Raw genomic sequence first — 25,832 nt, forward strand, 5'->3', positions numbered from 1 at the left:
CTGGAGCAGTGGCTGTGACAGGATGTCCCGGGTGTGGCTGATCATCAGAACAAACATCAAATGTGAAGCACCAACAAGGATGTTTGTCTACGTATATTAATGGCTTTTTTTAAAAAATGTGGGGCATTACTTATTGAATGAACCTCGTATAACATGATTCAAAATTTGAAATAAATATTCAAGATTCTGAAATGAAGTCTCCCACAGCCAAAAAACAAAGAATAACAGGAAGTCTTTGGTTGATCATAATTGTTTTTCAAACAAATGTTGCTGCCATATTTGACCAAAGTTCAAAATCAGTCAATGACATCTGAGTGAAGTTAATAAAACCAGAGCTGTCTTCTGTATTCACCTCCTGCAGCAAGTTTTTACCACCAGTTCTTCTTCAGCATGCTTTCATCCACCAACAATGACAAGACCTCTCATTAATTTGTGAAAATGTTCTTCAGGTATTAATAGCACACCACCACTAATCATTACAGTTTCCTCATAATTAGATATAGCATAGCAGACTATATGAAAACGATATGACAAATAACATTACAGACAATGTGAATACACAGTGGAAAATGTTTGCCACCAGTGTGGACAGAATCAGAGACCAGAATCAAAGTTGGAAACATGTTACGAAACACCACATTTCAAGAATTTTATCCAGATATTTGGAAGAGTCACTCAAATGTAAAGGACTGGATTGAAAATCTACCTTGTGAACCTGCTGTGGCCACATTAACAGGAAAAAAGGGGCACACATTGTGCTTTAAGTAAGAGAACATCATGTCAACTTGGAGGGTTTTTTAGCCAAAAAAGTTAGTTACTACCCTCTCACCTACTGCTTCTGAGCCAAACACTTCAGTATCATCTTTTTCAGAATATGTATTACCTTCAACAGCAAATCATTTGTTGGAACTTGAAGGCTCTGTATTAAAAGACAGCAGAAATTCTCTGAATTTGTCTTAAAAGACAATGTAATGACAGAAGAAATTCTCTAGTGTGTTGAAATGACACACAAGTTACTTTGGCAGGCTGAAAAGGATGTTGTTGTAATCTGAAGAATATGTACAGACAGTGCTGCAGCTAACAAGATAGAACTTGGATGAGATACAACTGGATATTTTCTTATGTTTGGAATTGCACCTTATTTTAATCAACAGTTGCTTGGATGGCTGATGAAAGCCAGTTATATCATTCTTGGTTTTGATGAATCACTAAACAAAGTCCTGGGACACACACAAATGGATGTAAATACAAGATTTTGGAATGAGGACAAAAAAGAGGTAACAACGAAATACCTTAGTTCCTCTTTTCTTGGTCACTCAAGTGCTACTGGCCTTTTCTCTTCATTGACTGATGTGAAAAAAGACGTACCAAAGAGTAAGATGTTTCAGATTTCTATGGACAGGCCAAATGTGAATTGGTTGTTTATGAAAAAAAATGTAAAGAGCATTCAGCAGACCTGAAACTGCCAGGTATTGGTAGCAAGGAAACACATTGGTACATTGTATTATTGCTGGAAGCCTGGTATCTATGTTTCCGAAAATATTTGTTGTATCGTGTGATCAAGAATTCCTCAGTTACTCAAAGAGCAATTGACAAAACACCAAACATGAAGAAATTCCTTGAGGGTGTGAAGAAAGATAAGAATAAACCAGAGAGTGACAGTTTCGTGTTGCTGAGTTAAGTTTATTAATGATCCATTGCTGTGTTTGAAACTTGCTTTCTTCAAGTTGTTATCCTGTGATATCGAAATTTTCCAAACAGAGTGCCAGACAGGTGTTCGGTTAACTCCATTTCTCCACACAGCTTCGGTATCTACAGTACAAACAGCAGCAGAACATTTTATGAAGCCTGAGATATTAGAGAAATATACATCAGTCAAGTTAACTGTTGCCAAATAAGAAAAAACAAAAATCTGTCACCTGCAAAATACATAATTCTAGGTTTTGATGCCTATAAAGAGGTAATGAAACTGTTTCAGATGTAAGAACCTTTAATATTCCTAAGTTTCAACAAGAATGTGGAACAAGTCTTCAAACATTTATAATCAAACTTAATAACAGGTCTACATCCACAGTTATATTCTACAAATTACTGTAAGATGCATGGAAAAGGGTACATCCCATTGTACCAGTTATTATGGTTTCTTCCCATTCCATTCATGTATGGGAGCATGGGAAGAATGATCGTTTGAATGCCTCTGTGTGTGCTATAACTCTTCTAATCTTGTCCTTATATTCCCTATGTGAATGATACATAGGGGTTGTATTATATTCATAGAGACTTCATTTGAAGACAGTCCTTGAAATTTTAGTAGTAGACTTTCTCAGGATAGTTTATATCTGTCTTCAAGAGCCTACCAGTTTGGTTTCATTAACACTCTCTCTTGGAACAAACAAACTTGTGACCATTTTTGCTGCCCTTCTCTGTGTACATTCAATATACCCAGATAGTCCTATTTGACACACTTGAGCAGTATTCTAGAATGTGTTGCACGAGTGACTTATAAGCAGTCTCCCTTGTAGACTGGTTACAGTTCTCCAGTATTCTACCAATAAACCTCTACTTCTGTATTCTGCAAACTACTGTGAAGTGCATGACAGAGAGTATGTCCCATTCTACCTGTTATTAGGGTTTCTTCCCATTACATTCACGTATGGAGTGCCGAAAAGAACATCTCTGTGTGTGCGGTGATTATTCCAATCTTATCCTTAAGAACCCTATGTGAGGAATACATAGGTGCTTGTAGTATATTCCTAGAGTCATCATTTAAAGCCAGTTCTCGGAACTTTGTTAATAGACTCTCTCTGGATAATTTATATCTTATCTCCAATATCTCTGAGATATGGATCTAGCAAACCTATGACCATTCATGCTGCCCTTCTCTGTATACATTCAATATCCCCTGTTAGTCCTATTTGGTAGAAGTCCCACACACTTGAGCAGTGTTCTAGAACTGGTCACCCAAGTTATTTGTAAGCAGTCTCCTTTGTAAATTGATTGCACTTCCCTGTATTCTACCAATAAACTGAATTCTATGACTGAGCCAATGTGGTCATTCAATTTCATATCACTACAGAGTGTTACACCCATGTACTTGTATTAGTTGGCTGATTCCATTAGTAACTTGTTGATATTATAGTCAGAGCATACTATGTTTTTTTCACTTTGTGAATTGCATAATTTTACATTTCTGAACATGTAAAGCAAGTTGCCAATCTTTGCACCACTCTTGTGACCTTATAAAGATCTATCTGAATATTTATGCAGCTTTTTTCAGACAGTACTTCATTGTAGATAACTGCTTCATCTGTAAAAAGTCTGATGTTACTATTAATATTGTCTGCAAGGTCATTAATATACAACATGAATAGCAAGGGTTCTAACACACTTCCCTGGGGCACACCTGAAGCTAAGATGTAGATCTGATGATGATGCTCCATTCAAGATAACATGCTGCCTCCTCCCTGCCAAAAAGTCCTAAATCCAGTAACAAATTTCACACAATACCCTACATGATCATACTTTTCACAATAAGCATACATGTGGTACTGAATCAAATGCTTCTCAGAAATCAAGAAATACTGCATCTATCTGTCTGCTTTGATCTAAAGTGTTCAGCATGTCAGATAACCACGAGATTGCTCCTGCTCTCGTACTAAGTCACACCTCAGACCATAACTCCAGGTGTAGCTCCAGGATGTCTAGCACACAGACAGGGTGGTTGTAACCCCTAAACTGGTATCTTTCTAACCAGCACATGTCCATCACCAGCACTGAGGCAGAACCAGCCTTCATCAGAAATCACAACAGTTATCCACCCTTCCCTCCAATGAGCTCTCGCTTAACACCATTGAAATTGCTAATGGTGGTGGTTTGGGGTCAGTGGAATGCACACTACAGGTTGTCTAGCTCAGAGCTGTCCTTGAAGTAACCAGTTTGCAACAGATTGTTGTGTCACTGTGGTGCAAACTGTTGCTCAAATTGCAGATGCAGATGCAATGCAATGCACCAGAGCAATATGTCAAACATGATGGACTTCCCTCTTGGAAGTGCCACATGGCTGTTCAGAGCCATGTCTTCTTGAGATTGTACATCCTCATGACCACCACTGCGAGCAGTCATGTAATGTGGCTACACTCCTGCCAAGTGTTTCTGCAATATCACAGATGGAACACCCATCTTCTTCTAGCCCTATTTTACGACTTCATTGAAACTCAGTGAGACAATGACAATGGCGTCTTTGTCACTCTAAAGATGTCTTGACTGACATCAGCTCACCATGTCCAATCTCAAAGATAACTAACATCCATGGCCATTACAGCATGTATTTAAAGCAAACCTGATTTACATCCTCATAGTGGCACTATAGTGCCACTCTTATGTGACTGGTGTGAAATTTGAATATACATCATCTTTCAGATGTGGAAACATGCCTACCAACCTTTGTTTATGTACTACAACTCCTTCTTCGTGTTGAGCCCCTCCCCCCCCCCCCCCCTCCCCAACCCCCACAATCCCATCAGTGTATTTGCATACTCACCAATGCAATGGTGTGATCAAGTAACTACAAAAATATTATGTTGAAAGATGTAGAGCTTCTGTGAGCAAATAATGACGTGAACGTTATTGATGATAGCACAGGAATGAATAAGTGCTAAAAAGGAATTGTATTATAAATAACATTCCAAATCTTAGACACAACTTCTCCCTGCCTAGTGCAGCCAGCTGTCTCAGGCAGCATTCGTGAAGCATTCTATGGGTGCAGAACCATTGACCCAGTTGTTTACCTGTTGGTGGTGACAGGCCAGCATCCCTCTAGTTCTTGTGCTGATGTCAGCTACCTTGGACCTGGCCTCTCCTTACATCTTACTCTGATTTAACATGCTAGTGTTCAGATATTCATGCTGGGCACATTTGTGTTTATCAATGTGCTCATTTCTACAAAGTGTTTGGGCTCTGTTCTCCCTTGTAGATTTATTCACATGTAAAGCTTTATTTGATCTTCAGTGGTTCAGCTGCCCAGCTTTGTTGTTGACCCACTGTTGGCTACTATAGTTGCATTGTGCCAACAGTGATGGTTCTGCACCATTATCACTCACTGTACAGATACAAAGTTGATGGTGTAGAATCTTCTTATGCATATGAAACTTTTTTTTCCCCCACCATGGACCCGGAATTTTTGAAATACTGGCATCAACAGTTGTGCTTCCAGGAGCAGCAACAAAGCAGCAGCAGGAGCAGATGCAGGAACTGCTCAAACAGAATGTTGAATTGTGCCATACTCATTGCCTGAGTCTGCAGACATTTAGGAGAATTACCTGTACTTTTCTAATGATATGTCTGTAAGGCCACCTTCTTATTGTGCAGCGGTGTAGGGCTGTACAAAATCATGCAAAAGTTGAAAACCTCCACCAAGCTTGAGAAATTTGCTTTCTGAGGAACACTGTCAGTTGCTGATGCAATATTTGGCTCATCCAACTGATGTGATGGTGGCATGGTTGCAGTTAACCAGCACCTTGAGCAGCCTGGGTGGGGGGGAGGGGGGGGGGGGTCATATGTGGCTTGTCTTACCAACCTACAAGGCGTCGCACACAAGTGTCGGTATGAGTGTCCTCAGTGCACTATCCCATATGTGAACTTTCTAATTAGGGATCTGATTGTTTGGTTAGCACTTCACTCTAAGGTCCAGACCAGAGTGGCGGCCTTGTCCACCCCTTTGTTAATCAAAGTTATCCAGACTGCTGAATTCCGGGAACTTATGATGGTGACAAGAGACATGCTTTCCAACAGTTTGCAGGTGGTGAAGTGTGTGATAAACAGCCGCTGGTGCCCTGTATAGTTGACCTGATGATGGTACCTTCAGTTGAACCACTGTTTGAGTGGTGTAGTGATGTGAGAGTGCTTCCAGTCTTGATCTGCAGTGAGCCCAGTGGGTACAATTAAGTCATAAGGTCATAGTCCCCACTCACAATGTTTTTCAAGTTCTTGCCATCACCATCCTTCCTCATCTGTGTCCACTCAACAGGCAACTGTCGTGATTGTCATGTGGTACGTATTAGACGTGAGTGCCCCTCTGTAGATGCCACATGTGGGGTATGCTGAAGAGTAGGACATTTGGCATCAGTTTGTGACAGTCTGCAAGTTTTAGACTGGCCATTGGAGGCCTCAATGTTGTCCCTGGACTCAGAGGCTGTCTCTGACATACTGTATGGTGTTCTGAAGCTCTGCTCCCCTTTCGATTGATCCACATGTCAAATTCTGTTACCTGTTACGGTGTTCAGCTTCCTGGATTTCCTTCTGACCACCAGTCGTTGAGTATAGTTGCACTGTGCCAACATTAATCGTTTCACAGTATTTTCATGCTCTGTGCAGATTCAAAAGAAAAGGTACACAAAGAGTTGCTTTTATTTGTCTGAATAGTACAGTACGAAGAAATGATGGATGGAAAAAAAGGAGGAGATAATCAAACTCTTGATAGAGTATAATCTAAATAAAAATGGTTGTTATGCAGTGTAGTGTTTATTATACTTTATTGCTGAATAGTCAACGAATGAAAGTATGAAATTGTTTTTGGATAATTCTTGCCTTGAGCAAACACATTTTTTTTTTCTATTTTACACAGATATTTTTTGTTGATGCCACAGCAACTTCGGTGGGTTCTTGTCTTCTTTCTATCAAAAACAGAAAAGTCACTTTTTACTATCTGTACACACAGAATTTCAGTTTTTAAGCAAAATAACCACAAATTTGCAACAGATTTTTTAACACGTACTGTGGTTTTTGTAACATTCTGTACTATGTCATGTAGCTGTTATTCTTTTATTCTTTTATAGCTTGTCATCTGCAACCATAGAGAACTTGATATAGGAAACTTATCAGTGAAAATTACACCTCAAGTGTCAAAACTGTTGCAGTTTACATTATTTTACTCTACATGAAAGAATGTGCATCTGAGTGTGTGTGTTTGTGTTTGTGTGTGTGTGTGTGTGTGTGTGAGAGAGAGTGAGAGAGAGAGAGAGAGAGAGAGAGAGAGAGAGAGAGAGAGAGAGAGAGTGTCTATGGAAGTGGGTGCTACAGGCCAAAATGACACATCTGCATCAACATCCATACTCTGCTAGTCATGTGAAGTGCATGATGGAGGGCACTTTCTATAGTACCGCATATTAGGATGTCTTCCCATTGCATTTTTAAATTTAAAGCAGGTTGACATTTTTTGCATCACTTTGAAATCTTATCAAGATCGGAAGGCATATTTAAGCAGGTTTTTCATACAGTACTTCATTATAGATAACTGCATCATCTGCAAAAGTCTGAGGTTACTATTAATATTGTCTGCCAGGGCATTAATGTACAACTTGAACAACAAGAGTCCCAACATATTTTCCTGGGGCATGCCTGAAGGTACTTCTACATATGTTGATGACTCTCCGTCCAAGGTAATATGCTTTTTCCTCCCTACCAAGAGCTTCTCAATCCAGTCATAAATCTAATTTGATACCACAATTGATTATAGTATTGCAAATGAGAATTGATGTGGTACTGAGCTAAATGTTTTTCAGAAGTCAGGAAATACTGCATCCATCATGACTTTCAAGATGCCATGCTGGAAAAATGGAAGTTGATGTTTTCTATATCCATGCTGCTTGGCATCATGGAGGTACTTGTGTTTGGTGCACCTCATTAGATTTAACTACTGATTTTACAACTGATGGATGTCTCTGATATTATATGGTAATTTTGTAGATCACTTCGGCTACAATTTTTGTGTACAGTTTTGACTTGTGCTATATGAAAAGATTAAAAACCTGCAAAATGAAATTCTTGAGATGAACAGGGGTTACACCAAATGAGATCAGAAAACAAATGAAAATTTGTCAAAGGAAGTTAAAACGGAACCCTTCACACATTATATTCAGAACTATCAGAACAACTGGAGAAGACATCTGCAGCAAATGAGATGAAAGAGACCCCTAAAATCTGTGCTACATTGCTCCCAAAATGGCGTAAATTTGCTTGGCTGACCATTGAAAAAATGGCATGAGAACTTCTCAGTGATACTATAAGGAAGGTGATGGCGATGATGATGATGATGATGATGATGATGATGATGAAAATGATGCAAAAGAATTTTACCATTATAATTTAACGAAAAATTAAATGTGATAATTATAAGGTTGCAGATATTGCAGTCCAAATAGCTGTCCGATCAGAAGGTTTAGGCTTTCCATGTATTTCCTAAATGGCTCAAAGCAAATTCCAGGATTGTTGCTCTGAAAAGGACTTTGTAGATTACCTTCTCCAACCTTCCTCAATTTGAACTTGTACTCCACCTCTATGACCTCATAATTGATAGGAATTTAAATTCTAATCTTCCTTCCTTCTTTCTTTTGTACTGTATTTGATTTGTGCACTACCATTGCATAAAATAAGTAAAGGATAAGTTAATATAATAGAATAAAAATAAAATGACAATGAAAACAGGCATATTATTCGGGAAATTCTAGGAAATACTTCAACAAACAGAAAAAATAACAACAAGAAAATATTAGAGACAGAATTTGTTATGTAATTCTGTATGTAGATATCAACATCTGATATTTTTGTAGGTTTCTTAAATAAATCATAAAACAGTATAAACAAAAAATTGCAGTCAGTTTACAAATTTAGTTCCTGAATCTAAACAAAAATAACATTTGATTGTACAACTGTAGCACATTTTTGCTTTTCATTCTGCCCTTTTCTCAGACATAGAAGATAAAGCAATTAGTACATAATATTTTGTTTATCCTGAACTTGTGAAGTGGGAAAAATTATATATGCCACTTATTTATGAATTACTTATTTTCACTTTATTGGAGGCAGAGGTGAAATGTTCATCCAATATTTGCATTAACAGGGGTGGAAAACTGTTTAAGAAACCATGCTCAGGTAGCATCCAGAGTACAGATTCTGTTGCATTCTACTTTGCTTCCTAATTTAACATTAGGCTTTATGTATGGATCATATGGTGAAATAAAATCTATTTATAAAGCAGCATATACAGCTCTTTTGTGTTCATTACATTTCAGATACGGGAGGTTCGACATGACAATATCATACCATTTATAGGTGCCTCTGTTGATCATGGAAACTTGTGCGTATTAACAGCATATTGTGCCCGTGGAAGCTTGGAAGATGTTCTAGCAAATGAAGACTTACATCTGGACAACATGTTTGTATCTTCTCTTGTGTCTGATATTGTAAAGGTGAGGTTTTCTTTTTTATTGATGTAGATTCCCAAATAACTTTATAAAGCAACTGTAGCAGTTTTATGATTATTCCGAATAAGATAAAAGATGGCATTTGGAAATAGGTTGATAGTAGCATGTAGCACTACTTATCATGCATTCTTCATGCACCACCTTTATGTACACGTTCTGTTGTGTGCTTGAAAATTCGCTTGTTTCTACAGCAATAATGATTAATATTGGAGGACATACTTCCTCATTTTTCAGTAATTGATATATCTGGAAGATAATCAACAAATGTCATGTATATTATTTGGTGTGAATCCTGTTGAGGTATGAAATTTTCACTTCCATTATTTGGTCAGCAAGGTGTAGAGGGGTGGCGGCATAGAGTTCCTGATTACCGGTCTTCATCCCAGTGTCCTAGATTAAATTCCAAACTTCTTTTCAGTGCCTCATGAAGTGATAGTAAGTGACACTGTTGATGGTGATCCATCCACCAGATGGCCCCTTGCGTGCTATTCAAGAGAAGTAGATTATGTGGTGGTACAAGGTTTCATCCGCTTCCTTCTCTCATCATCATCATACAACGCAAACATAACTATTCATCAATCAAAAATGGCTCTGAGCACTATGGGACTCAACTGCTGAGGTCATTAGTGCCCTAGAACTTAGAACTAGTTAAACCTAACTAACCTAAGGACATCACAAACATCCATGCCCGAGGCAGGATTCGAACCTGCGACCGTAGCGGTCTTGCGGTTCCAGACTGCAGCGCCTTTAACCGCACGGCCACTTCGGCCGGCATTCATCAATCCATGGAACTCACCTTCGCTCTAAAAATAAAAGTACGACACTGCTTGCACATATCCACAAGTATAGGGGTCAATAAACAAGAAGAATGAACACAGTTTCCAATGGGCAGCTGAACCTACTCCTTGTGATATCCAAGCCAGAAACAGCACATGAGATTTATATTTATCAAAAAGTTCTATCATTTTTACTCATTTCTAAATGTCATAATATTAATACATTAAATTTCAATGAAGCATTCTTGCTTCTTTGGCAGTAAGCATTATGAAGCACAAAAGTCCTTATGCACAAAATTCTTTTTATCCATCAACTTATATGGCTCAATCTTCTTTTGGAACATTAGTGCCTCAGACTAAGTGTTTAAGGCTTCTCTCCCCAAAACATTCCACTCTAATTGGTCTTATTAGGAACAAATTGCCCACTGGCTTATTACAGTTTAAAACATTTATTTTATGTATTTGTTCTAATCTACACTCCTGGAAATGGAAAAAAGAACACATTGACACCGGTGTGACAGACCCACCATACTTGCTCCGGACACTGCGAGAGGGCTGTACAAGCAATGATCACACGCACGGCACAGCGGACACACCAGGAACCGCGGTGTTGGCCGTCGAATGGCGCTAGCTGCGCAGCATTTGTGCACCGCCGCCGTCAGTGTCAGCCAGTTTGCCGTGGCATACGGAGCTCCATCGCAGTCTTTAACACTGGTAGCATGCCGCGACAGTGTGGACGTGAACCGAATGTGCGGTTGACGGACTTTGAGCGAGGGCGTACAGTGGGCATGCGGGAGGCCGGGTGGACGTACCGCCGAATTGCTCAACACGTGGGGCGTGAGGTCTCCACAGTACATCGATGTTGTCGCCAGTGGTCGGCGGAAGGTGCACGTGCCCGTCGACCTGGGACCGGACCGCAGCGACGCACGGATGCACGCCAAGACCGTAGGATCCTACGCAGTGCCGTAGGGGACCGCACCGCCACTTCCCAGCAAATTAGGGACACTGTTGCTCCTGGGGTATCGGCGAGGACCATTCGCAACCGTCTCCATGAAGCTGGGCTACGGTCCCGCACACCGTTAGGCCGTCTTCCGCTCACGCCCCAACATCGTGCAGCCCGCCTCCAGTGGTGTCGCAACAGGCGTGAATGGAGGGACGAATGGAGACGTGTCGTCTTCAGCGATGAGAGTCGCTTCTGCCTTGGTGCCAATGATGGTCGTATGCGTGTTTGGTGCCGTGCAGGTGAGCGCCACATCCAGGACTGCATACGACCGAGGCACACAGGGCCAACACCTGGCATCATGGTGTGGGGAGCGATCTCCTACACTGGCCATACACCACTGGTGATCGTCGAGGGGACACTGAATAGTGCACGGTACATCCAAACCGTCATCGAACCCATCGTTTTTCCATTCCTAGACCGGCAAGGGAACTTGCTGTTCCAACAGGGCAATGCACGTCCGCATGTATCCCGTGCCACCCAACGTGCTCTAGAAGGTGTAAGTCAACTACCCTGGCCAGCAAGATCTCCGGATCTGTCCCCCATTGAGCATGTTTGGGACTGGATGAAGCGTCGTCTCACGCGGTCTGCATGTCCAGCACGAACGCTGGTCCAACTGAGGCACCAGGTGGAAATGGCATGGCAAGCCGTTCCACAGGACTACATCCAGCATCTCTACGATCGTCTCCATGGGAGAATAGCAGCCTGCATTGCTGCGAAAGGTGGATATACACTGTACTAGTGCCGACATTGTGCATGCTCTGTTGCCTGTGTCTAAGTGCCTGTGGTTCTGTCAGTGTGATCATGTGATGTATCTGACCCCAGGAATGTGTCAATAAAGTTTCCCCTTCCTGGGACAATGAATTCACGGTGTTCTTATTTCAATTTCCAGTAGTGTATGTTCTCCATTCTTCCACATTCTGCGTAATTTTAATATCAGCCAATTAATCTGGAAAAGCTTTTGAGTCCTGTTTTACAGAAATAGCACTGTAACAGTGTTCAAAATTTCTCTGGATCAAACTGATTAATCTTCTTCATACAAGGTGTAATTGGTAGAGTCCCACCTAGAACTGCAGGATTCCAGGGTGAGCCTCACTGAAGAAAATTATGCCTCTTGCTTCAAAATCCCCATTATTTCGAAGATAACCCTGCAAGCACTGCAGACTGCACCTCTCACATGGAGACTGTAGTAGACTTTGCTGTCAAGTGTCAACCCAAAAATACTTAAAAGTAGGTGACTTGGAAAGTATCTCTCCCTGTAAATTAAACTCTGATGTTGTCTTGGACCTCCTGGAGAATTAGCTAAACCACTGGCTCTTGCTTGCATTTATGGTCTTGTTTACTGCTTCTCTGCGAAAGCAAGAACATCTTAACGAGTTTTTCGGTCTCCCAATGACCTTTGAAAGGTGGCTACACTGAGCCACAGCGCCAAAGATTGCGCCAGAGAGTATGGTTCCGCCGCCTCCACTGGCAGTGCTTATTGAGATGTAGCGGCACGCAGTTCTTACCGAGAAGTTGTGGTGGACACTGCTTGTCGTGAAGTCAGAGTGAGATGTGGTAGTGGAGAGTGTTGTTCCATGTATTATGTAGTGGTTTGATGGGAGAGATAGCAGATGTTGTTCTAATGGAGATATTGTAATGGTCAGAGTGCATTTCGTCAATATATATGGAGGTATTTTCTTTTATTATTTCAGTGACCTAAATAATGCATCATTACAGGTTCAGTCAACAAAGCATCTGGCTTGTGTTCTTGTATTAGAGTGTAATTTTGGTTTTCTTGCACAATTATAGTATTTCTAATTTTCTTTTATCACATCAGTATAATTGGTATTTAAAAATCCTTGTCTTGTTGAAGAAGAACCGTGCCAGATGTGCGTTGAGTCATGCTACCACATACAGAACAGCTACACTTGTGCTTTGTTGGTTTTGTAGGTTTTATAGTTGCTGGGGACTTAATTAATTAATTGTATTAACTGAAATTTTCATTTCATTCTTTGTGGTTGTTCTATGCAGTCAGATTGCGTACTAATACTAGTCAGGGCCAGCCGTTTACGAGACTTGCGTAATCGGACTTACAGCTACTAAAAAATATTTTCATTAATATTTAATAAAGCCCCCATGCACGTGGCGACCGCTGCTTCGGATCGTCCCTTGGAATCTTCTGATTGTAAAAATAGTAGACCGTAGCATTGTTGTAGTAATTTGTAGTTTAGTAATTGTAGTCTATTTTGCATGTGTAGATTTGGTAATTGTCATTCTTCTAATGGTATTTTCTTTTTTTTAGAATTTGATTTGTTGTCTTGTATACGCGTTTGACGCTTTTGTGCAATTATTTCAATTGTTCGTCAATCGTGTTTGAGGGAAACATTTCGAGTGAATGGTATTGTTGGACATAAGGAGGCATTGTGTGTAATTTTTGTACAGTGACGAGTTTTGTATGTTTTGTAAATGATTACGCGATCAATGAAACAGGCAAAAATGATGAATAATCAGAATAACGAAATTGTTAACATGGCGAACTCGCCAACAGGAAAACAGTGTCATAAATAATGTAGTGGAAAACAATAAGTAGGGAAAATAGTCCGGAAACAGTTCAAAATTTTTCACAATCAAAAAATTCTCAGGTTGCGTGGTTAACGACAGAAGAAATGGAGCAGTTAATGAGTGCAATATTAAATTTGGGATCACGGATAGAAGCAATGACAACACGGTTATGCTCAAAAATAGGAACAATGGAAACTCGGCTAGGATCTGAATTTAAAACAGACATAGGAACAATTAAAACCGAGATGAAAGCAGTGGGATCACAGTTACGATCTGAATTAGAAACTGATATGGGAACAATGGAAACACAGTTAGGCTCTCGAATAAGGACATGTTTCAAAAACTTGAATGATGAATCAAAGAAAGAAATTAGAGAAGAAGTACAACCGATTTTGAATGCTCACAATAATAGTTTAATTTCAACAGGAATTAGACAAGAGGAACAGGACAGGGAACAGGAAGAAAAAGATCGCGTGACAGCACAAAAATTTTCAGAATTAAATTTACAACGTGCACACGATAAGGAAGAAATAATTGAAGGAATCGAGGAATCCGTACCAAATGACAGAATAAATAACATAACGCAACAGTGTGAACAGTTAACTACTAAATGTGACAATACCGAAACCCGAGTCGCGACACTTACAGAAGACGTAAATAAACAGAAAGAACAAATAGGTGACTTATCGGAAAGAGTTGAGGAGATTTCAGATAAATTGACAAATCTTAGTTTAAATGAGGACAGAGTTTCAGATGACACAGCTCCATTGCCATTTTCAGAAACGGAAGAGTATCAGAACATAAATAAGCATGTTGAAAATTACGGAAAATTTAATGAACGCGTTAAAAAGGAATCTGAGGCATTAGAAAAGCAAGTCAAACAAATTGAAGGCGAAATCGTAGGAAAAGACAGCAGAAGAAATTTAGAATCACGGATAGCAGAGGGCTTTGAAGAAAAAATTTGTTTCATTTACGGGATGCAACAAGACACCGCCAGGCGTGCGAACTTGACAATAATCGACATTGGGACTGGGACAGACGCGGTAGGTCTTTGTCGCCACGAGGCGAAAACTTTGACTATAAACACTTTTTGACTGTTTGGAAATTTAAGATCTTCCGCAATTCTAAGAATGACATACATCCATGTTCATGGTTAGATCAATTTATGTACGCACATCCGCCAAATTTGCCACTAAGTCACAAACTGAAATTAATGTGCAGCTATTAAAGTCCTCAGGGGATTCACTACTCTTAAGTGAATATGTGCCGTAGCGAGCATAGGGCCCCAAGCTGTAGTGGTGCTATTTCTCTTTTAGTTTTCTGTACCGCTGCCTACTCTTTCACTATTCTTTGCATCTGTCAAAACAACTCTTCGACTATCAATCTATCTAGACAGTAGTAAACAATAACTGGATATGACTGTTTTACCCAAAAGTGACTTTGGAATTTACCGTTTGGACTTACTATATTTTCTGCAGCATTCATTCGTAGCTTAAATGAAATTTTACCTGTTTATCTTCGTGACAATATTACTTCATATGTTGACGATATTCTTATTGCTAAACATTCTTGGAGTTAGCACAACAAAATTTTGGATTCATTGTTACGTATCTTTGCAAGAGTTGGCATTACTGTGAACTTGGAGAAATCTGAATTTGGTCGTTCACAGGTGAAATTTCTCGGTCACATTATTTCTACAGAAGGTATTCTTCCTGATCCAGAAAAACTTGACGCTATTCGTAATTATGCTGTTCCTACCACAAAACGTGATGTTCGTAGTTTCCTTGGTGTCTGTAATTTTCTTAGACGCTTTGTTAGATTGGACGATTTGGCCACACCTCGTTTAGGTGAACTATCTGGAAATAAATCTAATTGGTGTTGGGATGAGGAAGCTCAGTCAGAATTTGAACAACTTCGTGATGCTTTAGTTGCTGCTCCACTTCTTTCACATCCGGATTTATCTAAAGATTTTTGTTTGGCAACGGACTCATCATACAAAGGGCTAGGTGCACATTTATTTCAAGAGATAGAAGAAAACGGCGTTGTAGTCCAGATAACTATTGCATTTGAAGTCGTGTTCTTTCTAAATCAGAAAAGAATTATTCGATAACGGAACTTGAAGCTTTGGCGGTTGTTTGGGCTTTTACAAAATTTCGCACATTTTTGTTTGACAGACATACTAAGGTTTACACTGATCATCGAGCTCTGGAATTTCTTATGTCGACAAAATTAACTCATGGCAGATTGTCACGATGGGCATTGTACCTACAGGAATTTGACTTTAGTATTGTTTACATACAGGGTTCTTCAAATATTGTTGCTGATGCTTTATCACGTGCACCTGTGGGTTTGAAACAAAGTGCTGAAGAGGACTGCATAGAAAACAATTATTGTTTGATGTATATTCAAGGTGTTGCGTTTGAGAACTTTATTTCGTCTTCGCTCCAGGACATCGCTAAGGAGCAAAATAAGGATCCAATCTGGAAGGACATTAAGGAGAAGTGGAGGAGAAAGGAAAGCGTAGCGATTTGACAGCATTATTTAGTTCGCAACGACATTCTTTTTAAACGAAAATCGGTCGACAACTCTGTTTGGTTAGTTTGTATTCCTGATGAGTGGGTTAATAAGCTGATTTGGTATACGCATTTCAGTTATGCACACTTTGGTCCCAGAAAATGCTTTCATAAATTGCGAGAAAATTGCTACTTCAGTAATATGGAAAAACGTATTCGATCTGTTCTTGCCAAATGCAAATTATGTCAAAAGGCTAAGCCGCCAACAATTTCTCATAGAGCACCGTTGTTTCCTATCATTCCAGCAAAATTAAAGGACATGGCTGCAGTTGATTTGTTCGGTCCAGTGGTTCGTTCTACTAATGGTTTTGCGTACATTTTCGTAGCAGTGGAGTTGACATCAAAATATGTGTTACGCAAAGCAACAGCTCGTTCAGTATCTGATGCTTTCATTAACCATTTTCTTAAAGAAGTGGGTCATGTTGATAAGGTTATATCAGATAATGGATCACAGTTTCGTTCTAAAATTTGGCTTCGTACTCTACGGCGTCGTAAAATTAAACCAATTTTCATTTCACTTTTTCACCCTCAATCTAACGCTTCAGAGAGATGGATGAAGGAAATCAATAAATTGTGTCATCTTTATTGTCATCAGAATCACAGAACGTGGGATCAGTATCTTCATATTTTTCAAAACATTCTGAATGAACTCCCTAATGATTCAACTTCTTTACCGCCTTTACTGATATTAAAAAACAAAGCACCGACAAATCACATTTCTGTAATCGTTCCTTTTCTGCCTTCACGGAAACTGCGGCATTCTGAAGTTGTGAATCTGGCTCTACAAAATATTGCATCTGCGGCTGCTAGAAGAGAGAAATCAGCTAAGCGTCCTGGTCGTTCAAAAATCTTGTCAGTTGGTCAGAAGGTGTTAATTAAGTCTCATCGTTTGTCTCACAAAGGAAAAGGCCTGTGTCGCAAATTTTTTCTGCTTTATAATGGCCCATATAGAATTCGCAAAATTATTCATGATAACACTGTAGAAGTAGAAACTCTTAAATCACGACGCTCTAAGGGAATACATCATATATCTAACGTTAAAATTTTTGTGGAATGATATACTTTTGAAAAATTTTTGTAGAATGACATACTTGTGAGAAACTAACAGCTACATGTAAACATGCGGAGAGTACAAGGATACCGCACTGTGTTTTGGCGGCGGCATATATTCAAAGCAACAGTCAAGTCTGCGCGCCGCACAGGGCAGTCGTTGACCGCAAACAATCACTTCCTACGTCACGCGCCTACAGCTGATCGAGCGCTCAGTGCGAATGCACTGACAGCCGTAAATAAATACACAGTCTAATTTCTCCGACTAAATTCAGTATAAAGCTATAGTGACGTGATGAATTCTGTTATTAACATTCAGTATTTTTCAGGATACGGTTCTATAAAATATTTAAGAACTTCAGGTAAATTCTGTGCGTGTCCGACGTTAAGACGACTTGCTATCGAGAAATTTTCAGGAAGAATGTAATTTCCAAGAAGAAACTAATAAACTAAAAAAAAAAAAAAGGTAACTGTTAATTGAGTTCATTTTCAGGTAACATATTTCCACTTAGGTACGTACTTTAGACGTAATTTGCTGCTCACGATTACGTGATTCATACTTTGTGCTAAATTTCATGTTCTAGGAATTTACTTGTGAAGGGACGTGCTTGCGTACGTTAACTGATTTTGACAATGATTATTAATGAACTGAGTTGTAACTTGTGTATATTATGCATCGCTTGGCTGCACTGCTTTTTCACTGATGTCATATTTTTTTTTATTATGTGCCTGCTGTGCTTATTTATTTAAATTATAAGTGTCACCCGATTAATTGTGCTGATGTGGTTAGGTATGTAAGTTATACTTTGTGATTTATCTGCTTGCGCCTTCATATTTACTTATTAAGATTGCATATGAACATTTATTTGTTTATGATGATATGATGCCAATGACCTGTTTAGTACGTAAGATATATGTTTGCTGCTATGCATATGGATTGCATATATATACATCTCTGTTTGTCGTCACAACTACTCCATCGCCACCTCCCTCCCGCCAACCCCAACCATCGCGTCGCCCGCCGACCCTCACCGCCGTGATCACTCGGCTCAGTCCAGTGATCACGGAGGAGGAGGTGTTGGCGGAGCTTCAAGCCCATCCCCATCTGGAGGTGCGTGTGGTTCGCCGGATCCATAACGCTGCCGGCCCCACTCGCCTTATGCGCGTTTTCTCTGAGCACGCCCCCTCCATAGACCGTCTCCTGAAGGAGGGTGCCCTCCTTTTTAACCAGCATTATAAAGTTGACCCCTCCCGTTCCCCTCCTCAATCCCTCCGCTGCCAAAGGTGCTTGCGATATAATGCGCACCCAACATCAGAGTGCCGCGAGGCCCCCACCTGCCCGCACTGTAGGCAAGCCCACTTTTTACGGCAGTGCCCCAATCTCCAGTCCCCCCCCCCTCCTGTAATACCTGTAACCTCCCTCATCCCACCTACTCCCAGAAGTGTAAGGCCCGACCCCCTCCTACCACTCCTGAACTCACCGTTCCCGTCCGCCCTCTGGACGCCCCCACCCCTCCTGGCATTACCCTTTGCCCACCCCCTACCGCTGAGGACATCATCCGATTCCTCACCATTGTCCTGCAGAATGTACATCCTTTTCAGCGCCCACACACCCTCCAACAGATCTCCCTCGCCGCCCGATCCGTTTTCCACCTCAAAATGTACGCCACCTACTCTAACAACCAGGCCCATTTCACCTTCTCCCGTCTTGACACCCTCGTTTAAATCCCTGTCATGGCGCGACAGCAACGTATCCTTTTCAACAACATCTGCTCCCTTCCTGCAAACAAGAACCTCTTTCTCCATACCCTTGCCACCCACCGCGTGGACGCCTTCCTCCTTAATGAAACCTTCCTCCAACCCCACCACACCGTCCACACTTCGCCCTACATCCTCCACCGCTCCGATAATCCCCTCCCGATTGCGCGTGGCGGAGTTGCCATTGGGCACCACCGCCAGATCCCCGTTCGGCTCCAACCTCTCCTTCCTGACCCCACCGAACACCTGATCCTTAGTCTCTTCTTCCCTGGCCTTACCGTTACCTGCGCCACCGTCTATGTCTGCCCTAACGCCCCTCTTCCCTTCGACTTCCTCTCCCACATTGACTGTACCTTCTCCTCCTACGTGATCGCCGCCGACCTCAACATCCATAGTCGTTCCGCCGCCCAGTTACGGCGGTGGCATCGGTTCCTCTCCTCCCTTCAAGGCGACCTCATTCCCATCCCCCAGCACACCCGTCCCGAATCCAACTCCACTCCTGATGTTATCCTATCCTCCCCAACCTCCTTGGCCGCATAACGGTGGATGTCCTAGAGCCTATTGGTAGCGACCATCTCCCTGTCCTCCTCACCATTTCAGACGGCCATCGCCCTCGCCCCGCCCCTCGTACTGATCCTCCCCCTAAGTATGTCCACGACTATTCCCGAGCCGACTGGAATGCCTTCCGAGATACCCTTTCCACCCAGGTCGATAGCCACCCTCTCACCTACCACCACCCTGACGATGTCACCCATGCCGCCTCCTTTCTCCAGCAGACCTTGTCTGAGGCCGTGGAGGCCCACGTCCCTACTGTCGCCATCCACCCCCACCGTCCTACCTTACCCCCACAGGCCATTCTCCTCCTCCGTGAATCCCGCCGTCTCTACCGTGCCTTCCTCCGCACGCGTGACCCGGACACACTACGACGCCACCGGCAACTCCAGCGACACGTTCGTAATTTGCTCGCGGCTAAGAAACGCCGGGACTGGCGACAGACATGCACCCATTTAAATGCTACCCTACCAATCAACTCGTCCAGGTTCTGGTCGGCCTTCCGTCGCCTTACCGGAACTAAACCCTCCCCCTACTATCCTCTTCTCCACGATGATCACCCCTTCCCTGACGCCCTTAGTAAGGCCAACCACTTTGCCTCCTACCTCTCCGATGTTTTTTCCATCCCCGATGACCCCCAGTTCGATTACTCCCTCTTCCCGGATATCCGCGATCGAACTGACACCTCTGTCCCTCCCCTCGCTCCTGGTTTCCAGTACTTGGACAACATTACACACACGGAACTCAATGCCCCTATCACTACACAGGATCTCATTGCTACACTCCCCACAAAACGCAACACCGCTCCTGGTCACAATCGTGCCACCTACCGTCACCTTTGTGAAGCTCCTGTCTCTTTCCTCTCCACCCTGGCCAGGCTCTACAATGTAGTCCTGTCCACCGGTTACTACCCCGACCTGTGGAAAACCTCCCGTATCCTCATGTTCCTTAAACCTGGCAAACCGCCGTCTGCCGTCTCCTCCTACCGTCCCATCAGCCTTACCTCGGTCTTCAGCAAGGTCCTGGAATCTATCCTCACCCGCCGCATCCACCAGCATCTCCGCCAGCACCGCCTCCTTCCCGTCACCCAGTGTGGCTTTCGGCCGTCCTTCTCTACCGACGATCTTCTCCTTCACCTCACTCATCTCCTTTCCGAACAGCTTAATTCCCGTCGCTCCGCAATCTTCCTCTCCCTTGACCTCGAACGCGCTTATGACCGCGTCTGGCATTCCGGTCTCCTCTTCAAGCTCCAAACCTTTGCCCTTCCCATTAACTACGTCTATCTGATCGGTTCCTTTCTCTCCCGCCGTCCTTTCTATGTCACCATCCATAACACAGATTCCTACACCTTTTTCCCCTCCGCCGGTGTGCCCCAAGGCTCCGTCCTCTCCCCCCTTCTGTACCTTTTGTACACGGCGGACATGCCGCCGCCGTCGCCCCCCGTCCACCTCCTCCAGTTTGCCGATGACACCGCCTTCCTCACCCTTGCCCCCACCCTGCAACGCTCCCAACACCTTCTCCAATCCCATCTTGACCGGTTCACCGCTTGGTGCAACCAGTGGATGCTCAAGGTCAATCCCTCCAAAACGCAGGCGATCATTGTAGGCCAAACCACCCCTTCCTTCCGCCTCCTTGATTTCTATCTCACCGTCTATGGCCGTCCTATCGCCCTCACTCCCACCCTTAAGTACCTTGGCATCACCCTCGACCGTCGCCTCTCCTGGACTCTCCATCTCCAGACGATCCAAGCCAAGGCACGTTCCCGACTCCGTCTCCTCAAGCTCCTTTCCGGCCGCACATGGGGTCTGGACCCCTCCACAATCCTCCACACCTATAAATCCCTCATCCGCCCTATCCTTTGTTACGCCCATCCAGCCTGGATCTCCGCCCCCCCCCCCCCCCCTACCTTCTATAAATCCCTCCAAATCCTGGAACGCCATGCTCTCCGCCTTGCCTATCGCATCCGTCTCCCCTCCCCCACGCGGATCCTGTATGATCTCATCCCCTTCCCCCACCTCCTCCTTTTCCTTGAAAGGATACGGATCCTGTACACCTCCCGTAAACTTGATCCTCCTCACCCGCTCGTGTCCCCGATCCTCTCCCACCCCCGCCCGCTGCCGCGCCTGTATTCCCACGTCCCACCCGGTCTCCATCTCTCCACCCTCCTTACCCTCTCCCAAGGTGGCTTCCGCCAGCTCCCCCTCCCTGATGATGTCCTCCTCCCCTGCATCTACCCCTCCTATCAACTTTGATCCTCCCCCCCACCTCCTGTGTCCTTTCCTTTAGGCACCCTCCCTCCCCCCCTTTCCCTTCCCTTCTCTTTCCTTTCCCCCCTCCCTCCTACCCTCTCCTCCGGGCTTCCCCTCCCCCTTCCTCACTCCCCCGCTCTCCTTTGCCCATGGCATCTCTGCTCTCCCCTCTCCCATATCCCCTTCCTCCTCCTCCACCTCCTCTCTTGGCAGGTCCCCGGACTCGTACACGCTGAGTGGACATTCGCGCGCCGGAGATCATCGCCATCAGTGTCTCGTGAGTGCCGTCATGTTTAGTGTTCAGTGTTCCCGTCATACTCCATCGTTCACCTGTGCCATCGCCATCTTCAGTGTTAGTGCGTCGTGACAACAGTTTGTAGTGAATTATCGTCGAGTGTGAACGGCTCCATGTTTGTCTTTATGTGTCTCCTGTTTTATTACCCACCGTTATGTCACATTTGTGTATTCTTTCTGTTCTTTCTTTATCTCCTCTACGGCTGAAGAGCGGCGTACCATGCTGCTGACAGCCTGCCTGTTTGTACGGGTTTGAAAATAACAATAAAGAAAAAAAAAAAAAAAATCGTCACAACTACTCTTTAATTTGGTATATAGAAATGCTGATATACTGTGAATGAACATAGAGTTTAGGTTACACTATGGTATTAGTTACAGATTGTTCGCTTGGCAGAGCCTCGTTCTAAGAATTGTGCTGCATCCACTTGTTGACATTCTGTTCGCTACTGGTATATTTACTCGCTATTGCTTGTTTTGCTTATGCTCAGTGCCTTATATTTTTAAGATGAGAAAATGAACTGCTATAATTCGACGAACGACATTAGTACAAGAAACTTCATAGAAGTCACATGAGCTGAGGTTTTATGGAATCTGTATAAATTTGTGCTAATAGAAAGGAAGCTAACGACATGACATACCAACACAGTTATTACACTGCATTTTTCATGAGCAATTGAAATAGAAAGTGACACTTGACACAAGAAATACTCCACATGTTTGCTTCTGTTTGCCATAATTCTTGAAGTGGTGTCCACACTGTAAAAAATTAGGATCATTCACACTCCGTAATCGTACTTAATTACTGAGAGTTATTTGAACTAAGTCTGTTAGAGGTCATGTATGCATTCTTTGTTTATAATTCATAATGAGTAGAAGATTTTGGTCAGATGGATTACACAGAGGTTGTGTGTTGACAGTGTGTCTTCGGATTGTATGGGATGATGAGGTTTGCATTAGGATTTTATCTGTACTTATTCGAGGAGACTGACTAGAGGAAAGAGTTGTTATGGAAGTGAAATGATACTGGCAATAAGGTTTATATGTATCGACGTATTGAAGATTATATGAAGTTGATTGGAGTTTTGGTGTATAAGAGGTAAAATAAGTGAGGTGCATATTTTTTTTGTTGGTCTATATGGAACAAGGAGGATGAAGATAGCAGACTAGAACACTAAAATGGAAGGAGGATTGTCTGCACACACTTTGTTAAATCACCAAGCAGTATGTACTTTTTTTTTGGAGAGAGGAAGCATTGCATATCTTGGCACACTGACAGTTGTTCAGCAACCGTACATTTTGATCTGGCTTGGCAAACATTGGTCTTGACATGATGACTATGACGTTGACTTAACTATTATTGACTGTTATACATTGCTGTCACTATTACTTGATACACATGATGAACATGAAATTTTGACAGAAGTGCATGTACACAGTTAACACTATTCAATTACACAGTAGTACTTAATGTGGATGAAAGATGAGTGAGTGTGTTTTGTGTGTTTTCCTTTCCTAATCCTACCCACCTGTCTCCTAAATATTATTTTATTTGTTTGTAGTGGCTTGCACTGACACTCATAAATATTATAGGTTTACTGATATTTGAGTATTTGTAATAGCAATATGACAATTATCTGATATCATTTGTGTGTTTGTTATGATTTGTATGTTTAGTGTAAAAGCATTTGTATGTGTATTCAAACTATTGTTCATGCTTGAACTGTCTGAGTAGTGATGGTGAATATTATGAACTGTTACCTGCACTTTTCAACATGATGTGTGACACTTAGAAATGTTTAATTTCTGCTGATGAACTGTGTGATCAGTGATAGTAAATATTATGGACTGTTACTTGTAATTTTTCTACATGATTGGAACCGAGCGAGGTGGCGCAGTGGTTAGCACACTGGACTCGCATTCGGGAGGACGACGGTTCAATCCCGTCTCCGGCCATCCTGATTTAGGTTTTCCGTGATTTCCCTAAATCGCTTCAGGCAAATGCCGGGATGGTTCCTTTGAAAGGGCACGGCCGATTTCCTTCCCCATCCTTCCCTCACCCGAGCTTGCGCTTCGTCTCTCATGACCTCGTTGTCGACGGGACGTTAAACACTAATATCCTCCTCCTCCTCTACATGATTGGTGCCACTAGGACATGTTTAATTTCTGCTGAGGAACAGTGTGATCAGTGATAGTTGTTTAATTTCTGCTGATGAACTGTGTGATCAGTGATAGTAAATATTATGGACTGTTACTTGTACTTTTCCTACATGATTGGTGCCACTAGGACATGTTTAATTTCTGCTGATGAACAGTGTGATCAGTGATAGTGAATATTATGGACTGCTTTCTGCACCTACTCCACATTGCTGGGTGCCACTGATGAAATGATGTCACCTGATGGTGTCTGCACCTACTCAACATTGCTGGGTGCCATTGATGGACTGCTTCTACTGAAATGAAGTCACCTGTTGGAGTCTGAACCTACTCAACATTGCTGGGTGCCATTGATGGACTGCTTCTACTGAAATGATGTCACCTGTTGGAGTCTGAACCTACTCAACATTGCTGGGTGCCACTGATGGACTGCTTCTACTGAAATGATGTCACCTGTTGGAGTCTGCACCTACTCAACATTGCTGGGTGCCACTGATGGACTGCTTCTACTGAAATGATGTCACCTGTTGGTGTCCGCACCTACTCAACATTGCTGGGTGCCACTGATGGACTGCTTCTACTGAAATGATGTCATCTGTTGGAGTCTGCACCTACTCAACATTGCTGGGTGCCACTGATGGACTGCTTCTACTGAAATGATGTCATCTGTTGGAGTCTGCACCTACTCAACATTGCTGGGTGCCACTGATGGACTGCTTCTACTGAAATGATGTCACCTGATGGAGTCTGCACCTGTTTCACAATGCTGGGTGCCACTGATGGACTGCTTCTACTGAAATGATGTCACCTGATGGAGTCTGCACCTGTTTCACAATGCTGGGTGCCACTGATGGACTGCTTCTACTGAAATGATGTCACCTGTTGGAGTCTGCACCTGTTCCACAATGCTGGGTGCCACTGATGGACTGCTTCTACTGAAATGATGTCACCTGTTGGAGTCTGCACCTACTCAACATTGCTGGGTGCCACTGATGGACTGCTTCTACTGAAATGATGTCACCTGTTGGAGTCTGCACCTGTTCCACAATGCTGGGTGCCACTGATGGACTGCTTCTACTGAAATGATGTCACCTGATGGTGTCTGCACCTACTCAACATTGCTGGGTGCTACTGTTGGAACTGTCAACCACTTGTTGTGAAAACATTTTATGTGAATATTTGTATAAACTGATTTTTTGTGTATTACTGTTTGTGAAAAGTTATGAGACTCTTACCTGTACATATTCGTCATTGCTGACGCTATTGATTGAACTGTTTAACCACATAATACTTGTGTAAACTATTATGTAAAGTCACATATATGAAAGAATTTGTATTGCTTAGTGTATTTTATATATTAGGCTATTGAAAGGTCAGTGCAAGGCCAAAATTTTATCTAGTTATATGATATTTACGTATTAATATTATCTTTTATTTTTGTCTGTATTTTTTTTTGACGAATTTGGTGGTATTTTCACCACCAATGCTGGCAAAAATACCATCAAATTCTAGCCCGTGGAGGAAGGGCATATGAAAGGTGGCTACACTGAGCCACAGCACCAAAGATCGCGCCAGAGAGTATGGTTCCGCCGCCTCCACTGGTGGTGCTTATTGAGACGTAG

General features: G+C 42.5%; 1 protein-coding gene across 1 annotated transcript in view; it reads left to right on the forward strand.

Moving 5' to 3' along the window:
- LOC126158651 (guanylate cyclase 32E-like) overlaps positions 1-25,832 on the forward strand; it is a 660,283-nt gene that overhangs the window by 402,384 nt on the left and 232,067 nt on the right. Inside the window, exon 13 of the mRNA XM_049916459.1 lies at positions 9,069-9,245. Coding sequence (XP_049772416.1) covers positions 9,069-9,245 — 177 coding nt within the window. The remainder of the gene's footprint in view (positions 1-9,068; positions 9,246-25,832) is intronic.

This window comes from Schistocerca cancellata, chromosome 2 (assembly GCF_023864275.1).
Source record: "Schistocerca cancellata isolate TAMUIC-IGC-003103 chromosome 2, iqSchCanc2.1, whole genome shotgun sequence".
NCBI lineage: Eukaryota > Metazoa > Arthropoda > Insecta > Orthoptera > Acrididae > Schistocerca > Schistocerca cancellata.